Raw genomic sequence first — 15,208 nt, 5'->3', positions numbered from 1 at the left:
TTAGTCACATGAAGTCAAGATGAGTCATGACTTGCTCATCGTTTGAATTCTTCGAATGTATCTTTTTTATACATTTCATTCATGAAAAATATTGCAAGTGACTGATTTTAACAGTTTAATAAAATAAATATATTTTTAGAAAAATGAAAATATATGTAGACATCTATCTTATGAGCCTTTCAGATATACTTTTAGAGAAATGAAGACATACCTAAGTACTTTTCTATTGAGCCTATCAGATATATTATTAGAAATATTAAAACCTACCTAAATACTTTTCTATTGAGCCTTTCAGATATATTATTAGAAAAATGAAAACCTACCTAAATACTTTTTTTTACCCTATCAGATATATTATTAGAAAAATGAAAAGCTACCTAAGTACTTTTTTCAATTGAGCCTTTCAGATATATATTTTTTTTAGACAAATTAAAATGTACCCATGTACTTTTTCTACTGAGCCTATCAAATGTTTCACCATGTCTCTCTCTGTCCATATTTGTTTTTATGCAGAATCATGGCACTTACTTTCCCAAGGGGCCTTTAGATCATGTTAGTAACTTTTTTCATACTTTGATTGTTGAAGAGTTCCTGTTTACTAAATAATGTTGCATGCTGTGCATTCCTCTTGTTGCTGGGCCTAGTGATCTCTGGTGAGATTCATCTTCACTTTACATATTTACTCTGCTATCAGGTTTTTCTCTGTTTCTCTATTATAATTAATATCCGTCCTTTAACGATGGGTTAACTCGCCTTATGAAATTTATTTTTACAATTTTTTTCGTCTTTATTTTTCTTTTCTCTATTTTCATCTAATTTTATTTTGTGACTTTAATTGAAAGAGAAAAGAATCGGTTTGTCATTGTGATTTAGGGCCAGTTGTGAGATTTTTAAAGTGTTATTTACAGCCAATTTATATCAATACAGTACAAATTTCATGATCATTAGTTGTAAAAAAAAATAATTAGAACAAAAAGATTTTTAATTTCATTTTAAAGAAAACTAAAGAACCATTACTCTGGTGGCTTTCGTACCCAGAAACTCCATGTCACCAATGATGAAATATTGTTTTGTAAATACATGTTTTAAAACAAGTCCAGTTTTTAAATAATCATGTCCTTAAAATGTTGTAAAACTGATGAGTAAGCATTTCAGTGTGATCTCTACCAAGTGGCTTTTTTTAAAGATGCACATGATAAAACTATTTTTCTGAGTCAAACTATATTTTTTTCTTAAATTTTTATTCTATTTTAATTGTGTTAAATGTATATTTGATTTCTTGATCATTGTTAAAAAAAATATTGAATCAGTTTTTATTGTGTTTTTCATGACAATGAATTTTTTTTTTTGTTGTGGATTATATGTTTGACTACTTGATATATTTAAAATCTATTTTTCTACTTTATTACTTTTTATTTTGTCCTTAACTGTAATATTGTACATAAATACTTAAGTCTCTGTGACTGAACATTCCAACTTTTTAATTAGTTTGTAACATTAAAAACTGCAACTCACTCCAGGAAGAGACAAGACAATATAAAATGTGTTCATGTGCCATTGTGTGGGTGTCTATTCCATATTCTCCTATTCAGTCACTTCAATAAAGAGATACTTTATATGTCAAGCTAGAAATGGCAGTTTTTGGATTGTCTTTTTTCAATTTGTTTTAATGTTTCTGTAACAAAAGTATTTAGATCTGCAGAGGTTAACTTTTTATTGGTTGACTTAATAATAAGTCTTAACTTAATAGATAGAAACCAAAATCCCTACCATTGTTTTGTTGTTACTGTTTATTAAAATATATACATATTTCTTCACATGAAAGAAATATTTCCGAGAACAAAATAAAAGATCTATATTAAAAAGAAAAATGAAGACAAGAATTATGTTAACAAATCATAAATAAATTTCTGAAATATTTGGTAAATTCAACTAGGTTTAAAATTGGAAAAGTTATTTCCCTTTATGTTTACAAGAAAAATAATAATTTAGTCCTCATTTAAAAAAAATTGCAAGTCGTTATGCTGGTTAAAAAATATATATTTTGTTTGCATTGTTAAGCTTCCCTCTGTAAATAGCCAACTGTTCTACACTAAAAAACGTGTGAACTTTTGTTGTCTAGTGCTGACTTTTGACCCTTGAACTATAGACCTTGTTGTAAAAGGGAACCTGATTGGTTGAATGTGATAATAAATTTTTATAAACCAGCTACCCTGCCATTTTTTTCAGTCATTTAACAATGCTGTTAAATCTAAGGTGGAGGTGGGGGGATGGCTTGAGTTTGGAGCAGTATTGCCACTGTAGTTTCTCTCGTCTTTCGTCTCTCTCTCCTCTCTCTCTCTCTTTCTCTCTCTCTCTCTCTTTCTCTCTCTCTCTCTCTCTCTCTCTATCTATATATATATATATATATATATACAAATATATATATATATATATATATATATATATATATATATATATATATATATATATATATATATATATATACTTTTAAAAGTAAATTAGTGGAATTGGTCCATTGATATCCACAGTTAGTATTTCCCCGTCAGATTCCTCTTCTGCTCCAGGAGAGATATTTAGATTTATATTTCCATCCGGAAACGGCTAAGTCCTCCTATTAAGACCCAGAACTGGAGTTAGTTACTGGCACCGTCCCACTCCGTCATGCCAGACTCTTAAGAGCTCTCAGACGATCGGACCTATCGTGAGCTGACCAGCGAGATCCGCGATGGCCGTCAGTGACTTCCGCTTGGCGAATGACAACAACAGGAACTCGCTCTCAGCTGAGACGGACTGACTGACGAGGGCTGACACGGACTGATTTTTCTTAATGCTGGGCCGAGATGTGTGTGTGTGGGGGGGGGGCATTTTATTTGCGGAAAGTTGAAAGAAGTGATTAAGTTCCAGAAATAAAGTTTGCCACCATATGGTGAAGGTGTACTTTTTAGGTTTATCACGTGGTGGAAAATTGAGTCAAGCGGTCACCAGCTGTAGCGCATTTAAGAACATCTTTTGTTGCCGTAGCGTCAACTACAATCAAAGGCGTAGAAGGAAGTTGGGGGGGGGTGTAAAGAGGTTAATACTACCGACCTCATTGACCTCCAATATTTGATAATAATATGAAAACTGTTGCATTAAGTTACATCTTATTTTACGCATATTGGTCTGTTTGTGTGTATGAATAACGGCACGCCCCCCCCCCTCCCGAAGAAAGTCTAACGCCCCCCCCCCCCCCACGAACGAAATGAAATGTATATCTAATTATTTACCTACACATGAAAAAAAAAGTTTCAAATATCTGAAGAAGAACACATTTAAAATATAGAATTACATCGCTGAGGAACGGCGTGGCCTAGTGGTAGAGCGTTAGCCTGAGCCCACCCAGCTCTGATGTGTACAGTAGCGTAGCGAGGGGGGGGGGGCGGGGGGGGGGGGACATATGTCCCCGGGCGCCGAGCTTAGGGGGCGCCAAAATGGGTTGGAAAAATAAGTTGAAAGGTTGAGGGGGGGCGGAAATTGAAAGTTTGAGGGGGGGGGGGGGTGCAAATCGAAATCTCGAGGGGGGGGGTGCAAATCGAAAAGTTTGTCCCCGGGCCGCCTCTGGATGTGTATCTAGCTCAGGTTAGTGCTGACCATATTATCCCTTTATATGCCGAGGTTATTCTACTTCATCTGCACCATGTGTCTTGGGCATGGAACGGGAAAAGATAATGAAACTACGCCGATGAGTAACCAAATAGCACACATATTTGGACCACAACGATGAAAATTGTTCTGGACAACTTGAATATGGGAATTTGTGAAAAAATAAAGGAATGTGTAAAGAGTATGAAGGAATGTGTGCAGTGGCGGAACTAGAAAAAAAGGGCCACCCCGCAAAAAAAATTTTTGGGCCCCCCCCCCTTACCATATATATATATATATATATATATATATATATATATATATATATATATATATATATATATATAAATATGAACATAGGATACTCATTTCTGGCCTGATAGGGTTTTGAAAAAAAAAATTCTTTTTTTTTCATTTAATATAAATTACAACGTCTCAAGGGTGTGAGTGTATATAAGTGTGTTTTGAAAATCTGTTTTATTTTTAAAGTTGGACATAATATTATTTAACAAAAGAATATGAAATATCAAAGCTTTTTTAAAGTAATGGTTTCTCGTGTTATGTTTATTTTTATGTGTTTTTTGTATTTATATTATTCATTTAAAAAAAAAATTCCTTTTTTTGCTATGTCATTCTTTAGTATGTATAATTTTAAAATATTTAAGAGACGTAATTGCTCTTTTTAATCGTTTAGTACAAATCTAGGAAAAGGTGCTTATGAGCACCCCTATTTGACTATTTAATAAAGGGAAATAAGTCATGAAGGTGGTTTAAACGTTTGCCTATCTTTCCCAATGGTTTAAAAACAAATGAAAAAAAAATATATTAGAGCGTGGGATGGTGTCTATAGAATAAAGATAGTTCAACCGCAGCTACAGTTTTCTTTTAACAAAACAACCATCAAGTCAAAAATGAAAGAAAATTTTTAAGTAAAATAAAATAGATTATGGTCGGCCTAGGGCCCCTAAACGGCGTGGGCCCCCCCGCATTGCGGGGTCTGGCGGCACTGTAGTTCCGCCCCTGAATGTGTGGCATGTTTGAAAGAATTTGTGGAAAGCCTAAAGGAATATGTGAATAGCATGAAAAAAATTGTAAAAAAAAAATGAATCAATTTATCACAGCTATGTAGGAATAAGTAAAATCTAAAAAGGAATTTGTGAAAAAAATATGGAAATGCGTAATACATATAAAGGAATTTGTAAAAAGAATAAAGGAATTTATTATAAATCTAAAAGAATTTGTCAAAAGTATAAGAGGCCCTGTGACAAGTATCAATGTATTTCTGAAAAGTATAACAATTTCGATTGAAAGTCTGACAAGAATGGGAAAAATATGTGACAAGTGTGAAATATAGCTTGGAAATAATGGGTTGTTTAAAACTGGAAATTATTCTTTCTCAGAAACCCATAACTCGGTGACCGAAAGGGGAGACAACAACTAATTAACAATCTGTAATAAGGACTCAGTAAGGAGGTGTGGGAGGAAGGGGGGGGGGTGTAGTCATGATGTATTTAATTTATTTAAAACGTTCTTATTGTTTCTAAATAAAACATTTTCTAAAAGTTCAGATGAAACGCCGCTTTAAGAGAACCCGTAGACTCAATACACGTTCGTGTGCTTTTACTTCGATTGAATTGAACATCCAAAAGCTGTTTCTATCTGAAGATTCTCTTTGTGCGTGTTGACGATGAAATTATTTCCTTAGTGCAACCGATATTTTTGGCTTTTTTCGTTGCGGTGAAATTAATTAGAGATTCATGTTTTTAATATGGCGCAGAAACTACCACCACACACACACAAAGTTAACTCCAGAGAAGTCGAGTTATCACCCCTTTCCGTGGAAGAATATAATCATTTCTAATTTATAATGCGGCTTTCCCAATGCAGTAAAAAATTTTTTTACATTCAAACGTGTATATTAATTGCCTCACATTATAGGGGAAAATCCTTTAACTGTTGTAGTTCTAAAACAGCGCCCTATTAAAATGCTTTTTTTCTGGCTTATTAACTCATCACAACATCAAGGCTTTCCTTTGATGCATTGATAAAATATGCACGTAGTTCCTCTTGTAAAATAGGTATAACATAGGAAACAAAGAGGAATTTTTAAAGTATCTGCCGTGGTTTAAAAACATAATAAACAGTAAAAATATTTCAAATCTGAAGTCACATAGTTACATATTAATTCTAAGTGTGTCTTGTTGTAGTTTTACAAAGATGGCAACATGCCTACCAAACATTTCAAAATGTCCACCAAATATCTTCAAAATGTCCACCAAATATCTTCGAAATGTCTACCAAATATCTTCAAAATGTCTACCAAATATCTTCAAAATGTCCACCAAATATCTTCAAAATGCCCACCAAATATCTTCAAAATGTCTACCAAATATCTTCAAAATGTCTACCAAATATCTTCAAAATGTCCACCAAATATCTTCAAAATGTCTACCAAATATCTTCAAAATGTCCACCAAATATCTTCAAAATGTCTACCAAATAACTTCAAAATGTCTACTAGACATCTTGAAAATGTATATTTAATATTTCCAAAAATGACTAACAAATATCTTCGTAAAAATGACCAAACATATTCAAAAGTCCACCATCGATCTCAAAGAATTCTACCAAATATCTCCGGCCTCCCAAATATCTACAGGCTTTTAAATATCTCCAGTTTAAAAACGATCTCTTTATCCAAGCCTACAGCCCTATGCAAATGTTGAGCTAAATATAATCGCAAAACAACACAGTCAAGTCTTAATGTCCGTTTTTTTCTTTCCTGCAACACTAGCAAATATTCTCGAATCCCTCCGTAAATATGCGAAGATAAAATTTTCCGCTGAATTATTCAGGGGCAGCCACTCTAACTGCCTGTTTGCAAGTACGTAGAGAGAGATGCTAAGGCTGGCTAATAAAATAGAAACTGACGTCATTCTACTTAAAAAAAAAAAAAAAAAAAAAAAAAAAAAAAAAACAAAGCACATTACTAAGAAATATATTGCAACTCCCTCGCATTTTCTCTATATTTCCAGAAAATAAAGAGATTTTTAAATACAATATTCACAAGAAAACTATTTTTATAGTATTTTGTTCGAAATCCGCCAATGTATAATAGTAAAAAAAAATATTGTTATATTATCCTTACAAATATTACATAGCAGTAGGCTACCATTTCAGCAAGTGTTCAATATAAAAATATTCAGGAAAACAAAACTTTGAAGCCCTGTTCTGGAAATTTTTATAAAATTTTGTTCTGGGCAAGCGATACCTTAGCAAAAACATATTATAAATATACTTAAAATTACATACATATTAATATTTATACATAAATTAAAAATATATGAATAGCCTATTTAAGGTTGTGATGGGGTGTTGGGTTAGCGAAATTGTTGTGGGGTGGGTGTTAGGGAAATTGTTGTGGGGTGTTAGGGAAATTGTTGTGGGGTGGGTGTTAGGGAAAGTGTTGTTGGGTGGGTGTTAGGGAAATTGTTGTGGGGTGTTAGGGAAATTGTTGTGGGGTGGGTGTTAAGGAAAGTGTTGTTGGGTGGGTGTTAGGGAAATTGTTGTGGGGTGTTAGGGAAATTGTTGTGGGGTGGGTGTTAGGGAAAGTGTTGTTGGGTGGGTGTTAGGGAAATTGTTGTGGGGTGGGTGTTGATGTGGAAGTGGTGTGTAGGCTACGGTTCGTTGGGTGAAAATCGGGTGTGAAGGGTATTTTTGGGGTGTGGGTCCGTGTGTGTGGGTTGTGGTGTGTGGAGTATGGGCTTCGGTGTGAAGAGTGGATATTGGTGTGTTTTTAATAGGCCGATATATATGGGCTGTAGTGTAATGGACAATCGGATGTGGGTTGTGGATTAAATTGTGTGGGATATGATTTGGGATTTGTTGTTGTGGGGTGTGGTGTGGTTCTGTCTGCCGGGGGTGGTGTTAAGCCTGGTTCGGGTTGGGTTGCGATGCACGCAGGGGCGTAGCGACCCTTCCCGGCGCCCGGGGACAAACTTTCAATTTGGCGCCACCCTCGGGAGCAAATTTTCAATTTGCACCCCCCTCAAACTTTCAATGTGCAACCTCCCCCTCCCCCTCCTCAAACTATTTATAATGCAAAAATGCATTTTAATTAGTTTTTACAACCCATTTTGGCGCCCCCTAAGGTCGGCGCCCGGGGACATATGTACCCCCCTGCCCCCCCCCCCCCCCCCCCCCCCCCATCGCTACGCCTCTGGATGCACGCAGCTCATAGTGTCATACTTCTCTACACCAAACGTTGACAAACTTTGACATCTGTCTAACACCGTTCATTCATTTTTCCCCCTGTAACTCTTCCATTTTTCAAGCCGCCTACGCGGGAAACTTAAAGCAGACATAAATCCCCGTCTGGCAGAGCTCACCCAGCAGACGTCAGCAGCTTAGGCAGACCCGTAACCCGACTCCTCGGACATCAATCTCCACAAACTAATTACAGCCTCTAACAAATTTCAAACGAAATTACTGGCAAGTTTAAATTTCTCCAGAATAACAGGGATAATTAGAGCAAAATCTGTCACCACCCCCCTCCCCACCCCCACCCGGCTCAAACTCCCTTATGTAGATCTTCACCAACATTGGATTTTAATTCTCATCTGCCAAAGAGAATCTGAAGTAATCTTTCTCAAGTTTCTCAGAGAAAATTTAGACGAACATCTACTATAAATAATTTAATATAAATTTAATATCTTCGCAACAGCGTCAAGCAAAAATAAAATCTCAAACATGCAAATTTAATTTCAAAATAAACACAAAAAAACGAAAAATCCTAACAAAAAAAATAATATTAATAAAATCAAAGTCCGTTTTTTTAATGTAACTCATACCGAACAATCAAATGAAAAATCAAACGCAAAATAATAATACGCGGCACAATATAGTACACAATTTTATGCGCAAAAAGACAATAAAGGAACAGAAATGACATTTTAAAAATTGCAACCCAAATGTCACAACGCTAGAGTTATTTAAGCATATAACATACATATATACATACATACATACACACACATAAACACACTCACACAAATACAGACACACACAAAAATAAATAAATAAATATATATATATATATATATATATATATATATATATATATATATATATACTAGGCATACTGCCTAGCTTCGCTTAGGTTTACAAAAAAATTGTGGAATTGAGTGATTTATTAATAGGTGATTGGCTTCTATGTTAAATGCTTAGGGGCCTAAATGTATACATTGTAGTAATGTAAAAAGATGCAGATATTGAAGGAATATTCGCAAACTTATTACTCGCACGGTTATTAGAACTGCAAGGGGTTTCTCAATAGTATCAATCAAATACTACAATAAATTACTTTCACAATTAATGTTTACAATTTCAGTACAATGCAAAACTTAATTTATAACAAAAAAATGTATTTAAAACAATGCTATACTCTATGATTTTTGTTTTTTTCTTGAAAAGAGAGTACAAAATTTTTAAAAATTATTGCATTAAAAAGTTACTTCCCCTGTTCGTAGAACAAATGACCAAATCTCGTAGAATGAGAATTTCACTCGCGGTCACTTTTTAGCCCTCGTCGAGGGCTTTGAGTGAAACCGACAGTTTCCCCTAAAGGTCAAGCCATTTACCTAAGAGCATGCAAAAAATTAGCCAGATGTAAAGACGGTAAGTGCCCTCAAATCCGTTTTGAAATGACCCTCTGTTTTTCCCATAAAATACAAAGATTATATAGGGAAATACGACTGGTCAGTTTTGACCCATTTAACGAATTTTCCCGGACATGGCGAGTTTTTTGGGACACCCCAAGGCGTTCTCCTACCACCTCACAAAATTTCAAGGGGGGTCGTCGGAGGAAATTTTTTTTCGTAATAGAGCTCATATAAAGAGAATTTCACTCGCGGTCACTTTTTAGCCCTCGTCGAGGGCTTTGAGTGAAACCGACAGTTTCCCCTAAAGGTCAAGCCATTTACCTAAGAGCATGCAAAAAATTAGCCAGATGTAAAGACGGTAAGTGCCCTCAAATCCGTTTTGAAATGACCCTCTGTTTTTCCCATAAAATACAAAGATTATATAGGGAAATACGACTGGTCAGTTTTGACCCATTTAACGAATTTTCCCGGACATGGCGAGTTTTTTGGGACACCCCAAGGCGTTCTCCTACCACCTTACAAAATTTCAAGGGGGGTCGTCGGAGGAAATTTTTTTTCGTAATAGAGCTCATATAAAGAGAATTTCACTCGCGGTCACTTTTTAGCCCTCGTCGAGGGCTTTGAGTGAAACCGACAGTTTCCCCTAAAGGTCAAGCCATTTACCTAAGAGCATGCAAAAAATTAGCCAGATGTAAAGACGGTAAGTGCCCTCAAATCCGTTTTGAAATGACCCTCTGTTTTTCCCATAAAATACAAAGATTATATAGGGAAATACGACTGGTCAGTTTTGACCCATTTAAAGAATTTTCCCGGACATGGCGAGTTTTTTGGGACACCCCAAGGCGTTCTCCTACCACCTCACAAAATTTCAAGGGGGGTCGTCGGAGGAAATTTTTTTTCGTAATAGAGCTCATATAAAGAGAATTTCACTCGCGGTCACTTTTTAGCCCTCGTCGAGGGCTTTGAGTGAAACCGACAGTTTTCCCTAAAGGTCAAGCCATTTACCTAAGAGCATGCAAAAAATTAGCCAGATGTAAAGACGGTAAGTGCCCTCAAATCCGTTTTGAAATGACCCTCTGTTTTTCCCATAAAATACAAAGATTATATAGGGAAATACGACTGGTCAGTTTTGACCCATTTAACGAATTTTCCCGGACATGGCGAGTTTTTTGGGACACCCCAAGGCGTTCTCCTACCACCTCACAAAATTTCAAGGGGGGTCGTCGGAGGAAATTTTTTTTCGTAATAGAGCTCATATAAAGAGAATTTCACTCGCGGTCACTTGTTAGCCCTCGTCGAGGGCTTTGAGTGAAACCGACAGTTTCCCCTAAAGGTCAAGCCATTTACCTAAGAGCATGCAAAAAATTAGCCAGATGTAAAGACGGTAAGTGCCCTCAAATCCGTTTTGAAATGACCCTCTGTTTTTCCCATAAAATACAAAGATTATATAGGGAAATACGACTGGTCAGTTTTGACCCATTTAACGAATTTTCCCGGACATGGCGAGTTTTTTGGGACACCCCAAGGCGTTCTCCTACCACCTCACAAAATTTCAAGGGGGGTCGTCGGAGGAAATTTTTTTTCGTAATAGAGCTCATATAAAGAGAATTTCACTCGCGGTCACTTTTTAGCCCTCGTCGAGGGCTTTGAGTGAAACCGACAGTTTCTCCTAAAGGTCAAGCCATTTACCTAAGAGCATGCAAAAAATTAGCCAGATGTAAAGACGGTAAGTGCCCTCAAATCCGTTTTGAAATGACCCTCTGTTTTTCCCATAAAATACAAAGATTATATAGGGAAATACGACTGGTCAGTTTTGACCCATTTAACGAATTTTCCCGGACATGGCGAGTTTTTTGTGACACCCCAAGGCGTTCTCCTACCACCTCACAAAATTTCAAGGGGGGTCGTCGGAGGAAATTTTTTTTCGTAATAGAGCTCATATAAAGAGAATTTCACTCGCGGTCACTTTTTAGCCCTCATCGAGGGCTTTGAGTGAAACCGACAGTTTCCCCTAAAGGTCAAGCCATTTACCTAAGAGCATGCAAAAAATTAGCCAGATGTAAAGACGGTAAGTGCCCTCAAATCCGTTTTGAAATGACCCTCTGTTTTTCCCATAAAATACAAAGATTATATAGGGAAATACGACTGGTCAGTTTTGACCCATTTAACGAATTTTCCCGGACATGGCGAGTTTTTTGTGACACCCCAAGGCGTTCTCCTACCACCTCACAAAATTTCAAGGGGGGTCGTCGGAGGAAATTTTTTTTCGTAATAGAGCTCATATAAAGAGAATTTCACTCGCGGTCACTTTTTAGCCCTCATCGAGGGCTTTGAGTGAAACCGACAGTTTTCCCTAAAGGTCAAGCCATTTACCTAAGAGCATGCAAAAAATTAGCCAGATGTAAAGACGGTAAGTGCCCTCAAATCCGTTTTGAAATGACCCTCTGTTTTTCCCATAAAATACAAAGATTATATAGGGAAATACGACTGGTCAGTTTTGACCCATTTAACGAATTTTCCCGGACATGGCGAGTTTTTTGTGACACCCCAAGGCGTTCTCCTACCACCTCACAAAATTTCAAGGGGGGTCGTCGGAGGAAATTTTTTTTCGTAATAGAGCTCATATAAAGAGAATTTCACTCGCGGTCACTTTTTAGCCCTCGTCGAGGGCTTTGAGTGAAACCGACAGTTTTCCCTAAAGTTCAAGCCATTTACCTAAGAGCATGCAAAAAATTAGCCAGATGTAAAGACGGTAAGTGCCCTCAAATCCGTTTTGAAATCACCCTCTGTTTTTCCCATAAAATACAAAGATTATATAGGGAAATACGACTGGTCAGTTTTGACCCATTTAACGAATTTTCCCGGACATGGCGAGTTTTTTGTGACACCCCGAGGCGTTCTCCTACCACCTCACAAAATTTCAAGGGGGGTCGTCGGAGGAATTTTTTTTTCGTAATAGAGCCCATATAAGGCGCCGGTCAGTCTAGGTCAGTTTTGACCCCCTCGCCGTAGACTTTTCGGCCAACCGTCACCGGCCCTCGCGTTCTATCGCCATAAGGCACCATCGTGCCAAATTTGACGCGCCTGCGGCGCCGGGAAGTGCCCTATCGGGCACTTGACCACTTTGCTTTATATATATAGATATATATATATATATATATATATATATAGGCCTAAATATATATATATATATATATATATATATAGGCCTATATATATATATATATATATATATATATATATATATATATATATATATATATATATATATATATCGAATATGCATCACGGGTTCGAGTCCATTCAACGTCCCTGAGTCTACCCAGCTCTGATGGGTACCTGACTGACGTCATGTGAAGTAATGACAACTGGGTATAGTGTTGACCACACTATACCTTCATATGTCGAGGTCACAGAAACAGATAAACACTACTTCTCCTACCCCATAGACCGCCAGGTTCGAAACGGTACTTTACTTATTGACATATATCCATATAAGCATATACCCACATTTCCCCATATATCAATACATAATCATCATCATCACTATCCGTCACCGCTGCTATGATATGCTAAATATCTCCATAGTCCTCTATCCTGTACCATTTTCTCACCATCAATGTATATGGCAACGAAAAAAAAAAAACACCTTGTCAAACACGTGACAGTAATGTTTCCCCAACCTAAGAATACACCAGGTCACCGCGACCTCCTCTGGCACCCAATCAGGTCAGTGGGACAAGGCAGACGACTAAATATAGCCTGAAGACTTATGTCCAGAAGTTCGCCACAGACAGAGCAAACAACAATTAGAAACTAATTACTGAAACACGATTCGGTTTGTTTTAAATAAACGACTAATTAGAACACGCAATTATCCAACGGCTAATGAATGTTCCAAGTAACGCAAGTCCGTGAATTTATGAGCCACACTCGTCAAACAAACTAAATTTGTCCGTGAATTTATGAGCCACCCTCGTCACACAAACTGAATTTGTCAGTGAATTTATGAGCCACACTTGTCACACAAATTTCTTCGTGAATTTATGAGCCACGCTCGTCACACAAACTAAATTTGTTCGTGAATTTATGAGCCACACAATATGCCCATAAATTTATGAGCTGTGCCTGCTGTATTAACGAACTTTATTCATGAATTGATGAGCTGTTCTCGCTACATTAACTGAAAGTGTCCATGAATTTATGAGCCACAACCGCCAAACTGAATCGGTCCATGAATTTCTGGGTCACACAAACTGAATCAGTGCATACATTGAAGACCCGTGCTTGTTGTATCAACAAAATTTGTCCATTTATTTATGAGCCGTGCTTGCCACACATTGATGGAAATTGTTAAAAATATTAGAAAAATAAATGAATCAAAGCAACGAATCATGTCAAAGTACTTCTAACTACCGTACAGAGAAATAATTTAAGAAATAATACAAACTATCTGATTACCCCATAGAGATGCGCACGATACTTTAGCATAGGACAAACTCACTAGTACACAACATACAAGCAACATCGCTACATTAGCTGACTAAACCAGCTAATTTTATTTTGTCCACGCCACCTGAATTTCCGGTGTTTAAAAATAGATGCACTGTCCGTTTTTAATCACACCATTTAGGTCAATTGAAAGCAAAAAATGTGAACTGAAATGTACTTTAGTTCAAATTGAACTAAATATGCATATTTTTAAAAATAAAGTATTGCAACAACCCCAGTGTTGCTGATTTATAACTTTTCAAACGTGATTATTCTCATTCATGTCGAGATATTTAATAGTAAAGTAGGTAATAAACGCCCCCTTCCAAAGGTAAGTAGAGTTCACCTGTTTCTGTAACCTTGTTATGTGAAGGGATAGTGTGGTCAGCACCATGCCCAGCCGATTTTGCTTTACCTAACGATATATTAAATACAGTTCTCCAGAGTTCTCTGTCCTGCTGGCAAATGAACCGTCTGTTGCGGATATTTTAAGGACGGGGAATTGTTTACGTTTATATTGATGGGTGATTGACGTACTGGTGATGTTGGTGGGATGATGACGTATGATGGTAATGTTGGTGGGTTGATGACGTATGATGGTAATGTTGGTGGGTTGATGACGTATGATGGTGATGTTGGTGGGATGATGACGTGTGATGGTGATGTTGGTGGGATGATGACGTATGATGGTAATGTTGGTGGGTTGATGACGTGTGATGGTGATGTTGGTGGGATGATGACGTATGATGGTGAAGTTGGTGGGATGATGACGTATGCTGGTGATGTTGGTGGGATGATGACGTGTGATGGTGATGTTGGTGGGATGATGACGTATGATGGTGATACTGGTGGGATGATGACGTATGATGGTGATGTTGGAGGGATGATGACGTATGATGGTGATGTTGGTGGGCTGATGACGTATGATGGTGATGTTGGTGGGATGATGACGTATGATGGTGATTGTTGTGGGATGATGACGTATGATGATGATGTTGGTGGGATGATGACGTATGATGGTGATGTTGGTGGGATGATGACGTGTGATGGTGATGTTGGAGGGATGATGACGTGTGCTGGTGATGAAGGTGGGATGATGATGTGTTCTATTCATATTGGTGGTTAAATGACTTGTTTGCTATCCAACATTATTTCCTCCTTGTTTTTTCTACATTAGAATAGTTACACGCACCAATCGAAAATTGCAACACTCTAATGGAATATTGCAAAACTCTAATGGAATATTGCAACACACTAATGCACTACTGCAACACTCTAATGGAATATTGCAAAACTCTAATGGAATATTACAACACATGAATGGGATATTGCAACACTCTAATGGAATATTGCAACATATGGCTTGATTAATGACGTATAAAACAATCTCACGAAAAACGGAATTATTTATATGTTTGATGAAATATTTTTAT

The 15,208-nt window shown here is 36.9% G+C and overlaps 1 protein-coding gene across 1 annotated transcript; it reads left to right on the top strand.

Annotated features, from left to right (window-relative positions):
* Positions 1-14,511: 14,511 nt before the first annotated feature.
* On the top strand, positions 14,512-14,901 carry LOC131932683 (keratin-associated protein 5-4-like). Its single transcript, XM_059289619.1, has one exon. It carries the CDS (start codon positions 14,512-14,514, stop codon positions 14,899-14,901), a length of 390 nt encoding a protein of 129 aa, XP_059145602.1.
* The last annotated feature ends 307 nt before the right edge of the window (positions 14,902-15,208 follow it).

The sequence above is a fragment of the Physella acuta genome, unplaced genomic scaffold (genome assembly GCF_028476545.2).
Source record: "Physella acuta isolate Inbredline_101_S28 unplaced genomic scaffold, ASM2847654v3 ptg002257l, whole genome shotgun sequence".
Taxonomy (NCBI): domain Eukaryota; kingdom Metazoa; phylum Mollusca; class Gastropoda; family Physidae; genus Physella; species Physella acuta.
The sequence above is the reverse complement of the archived record's forward strand: the minus strand, read 5'-3'. Positions and strand labels throughout refer to the sequence as shown.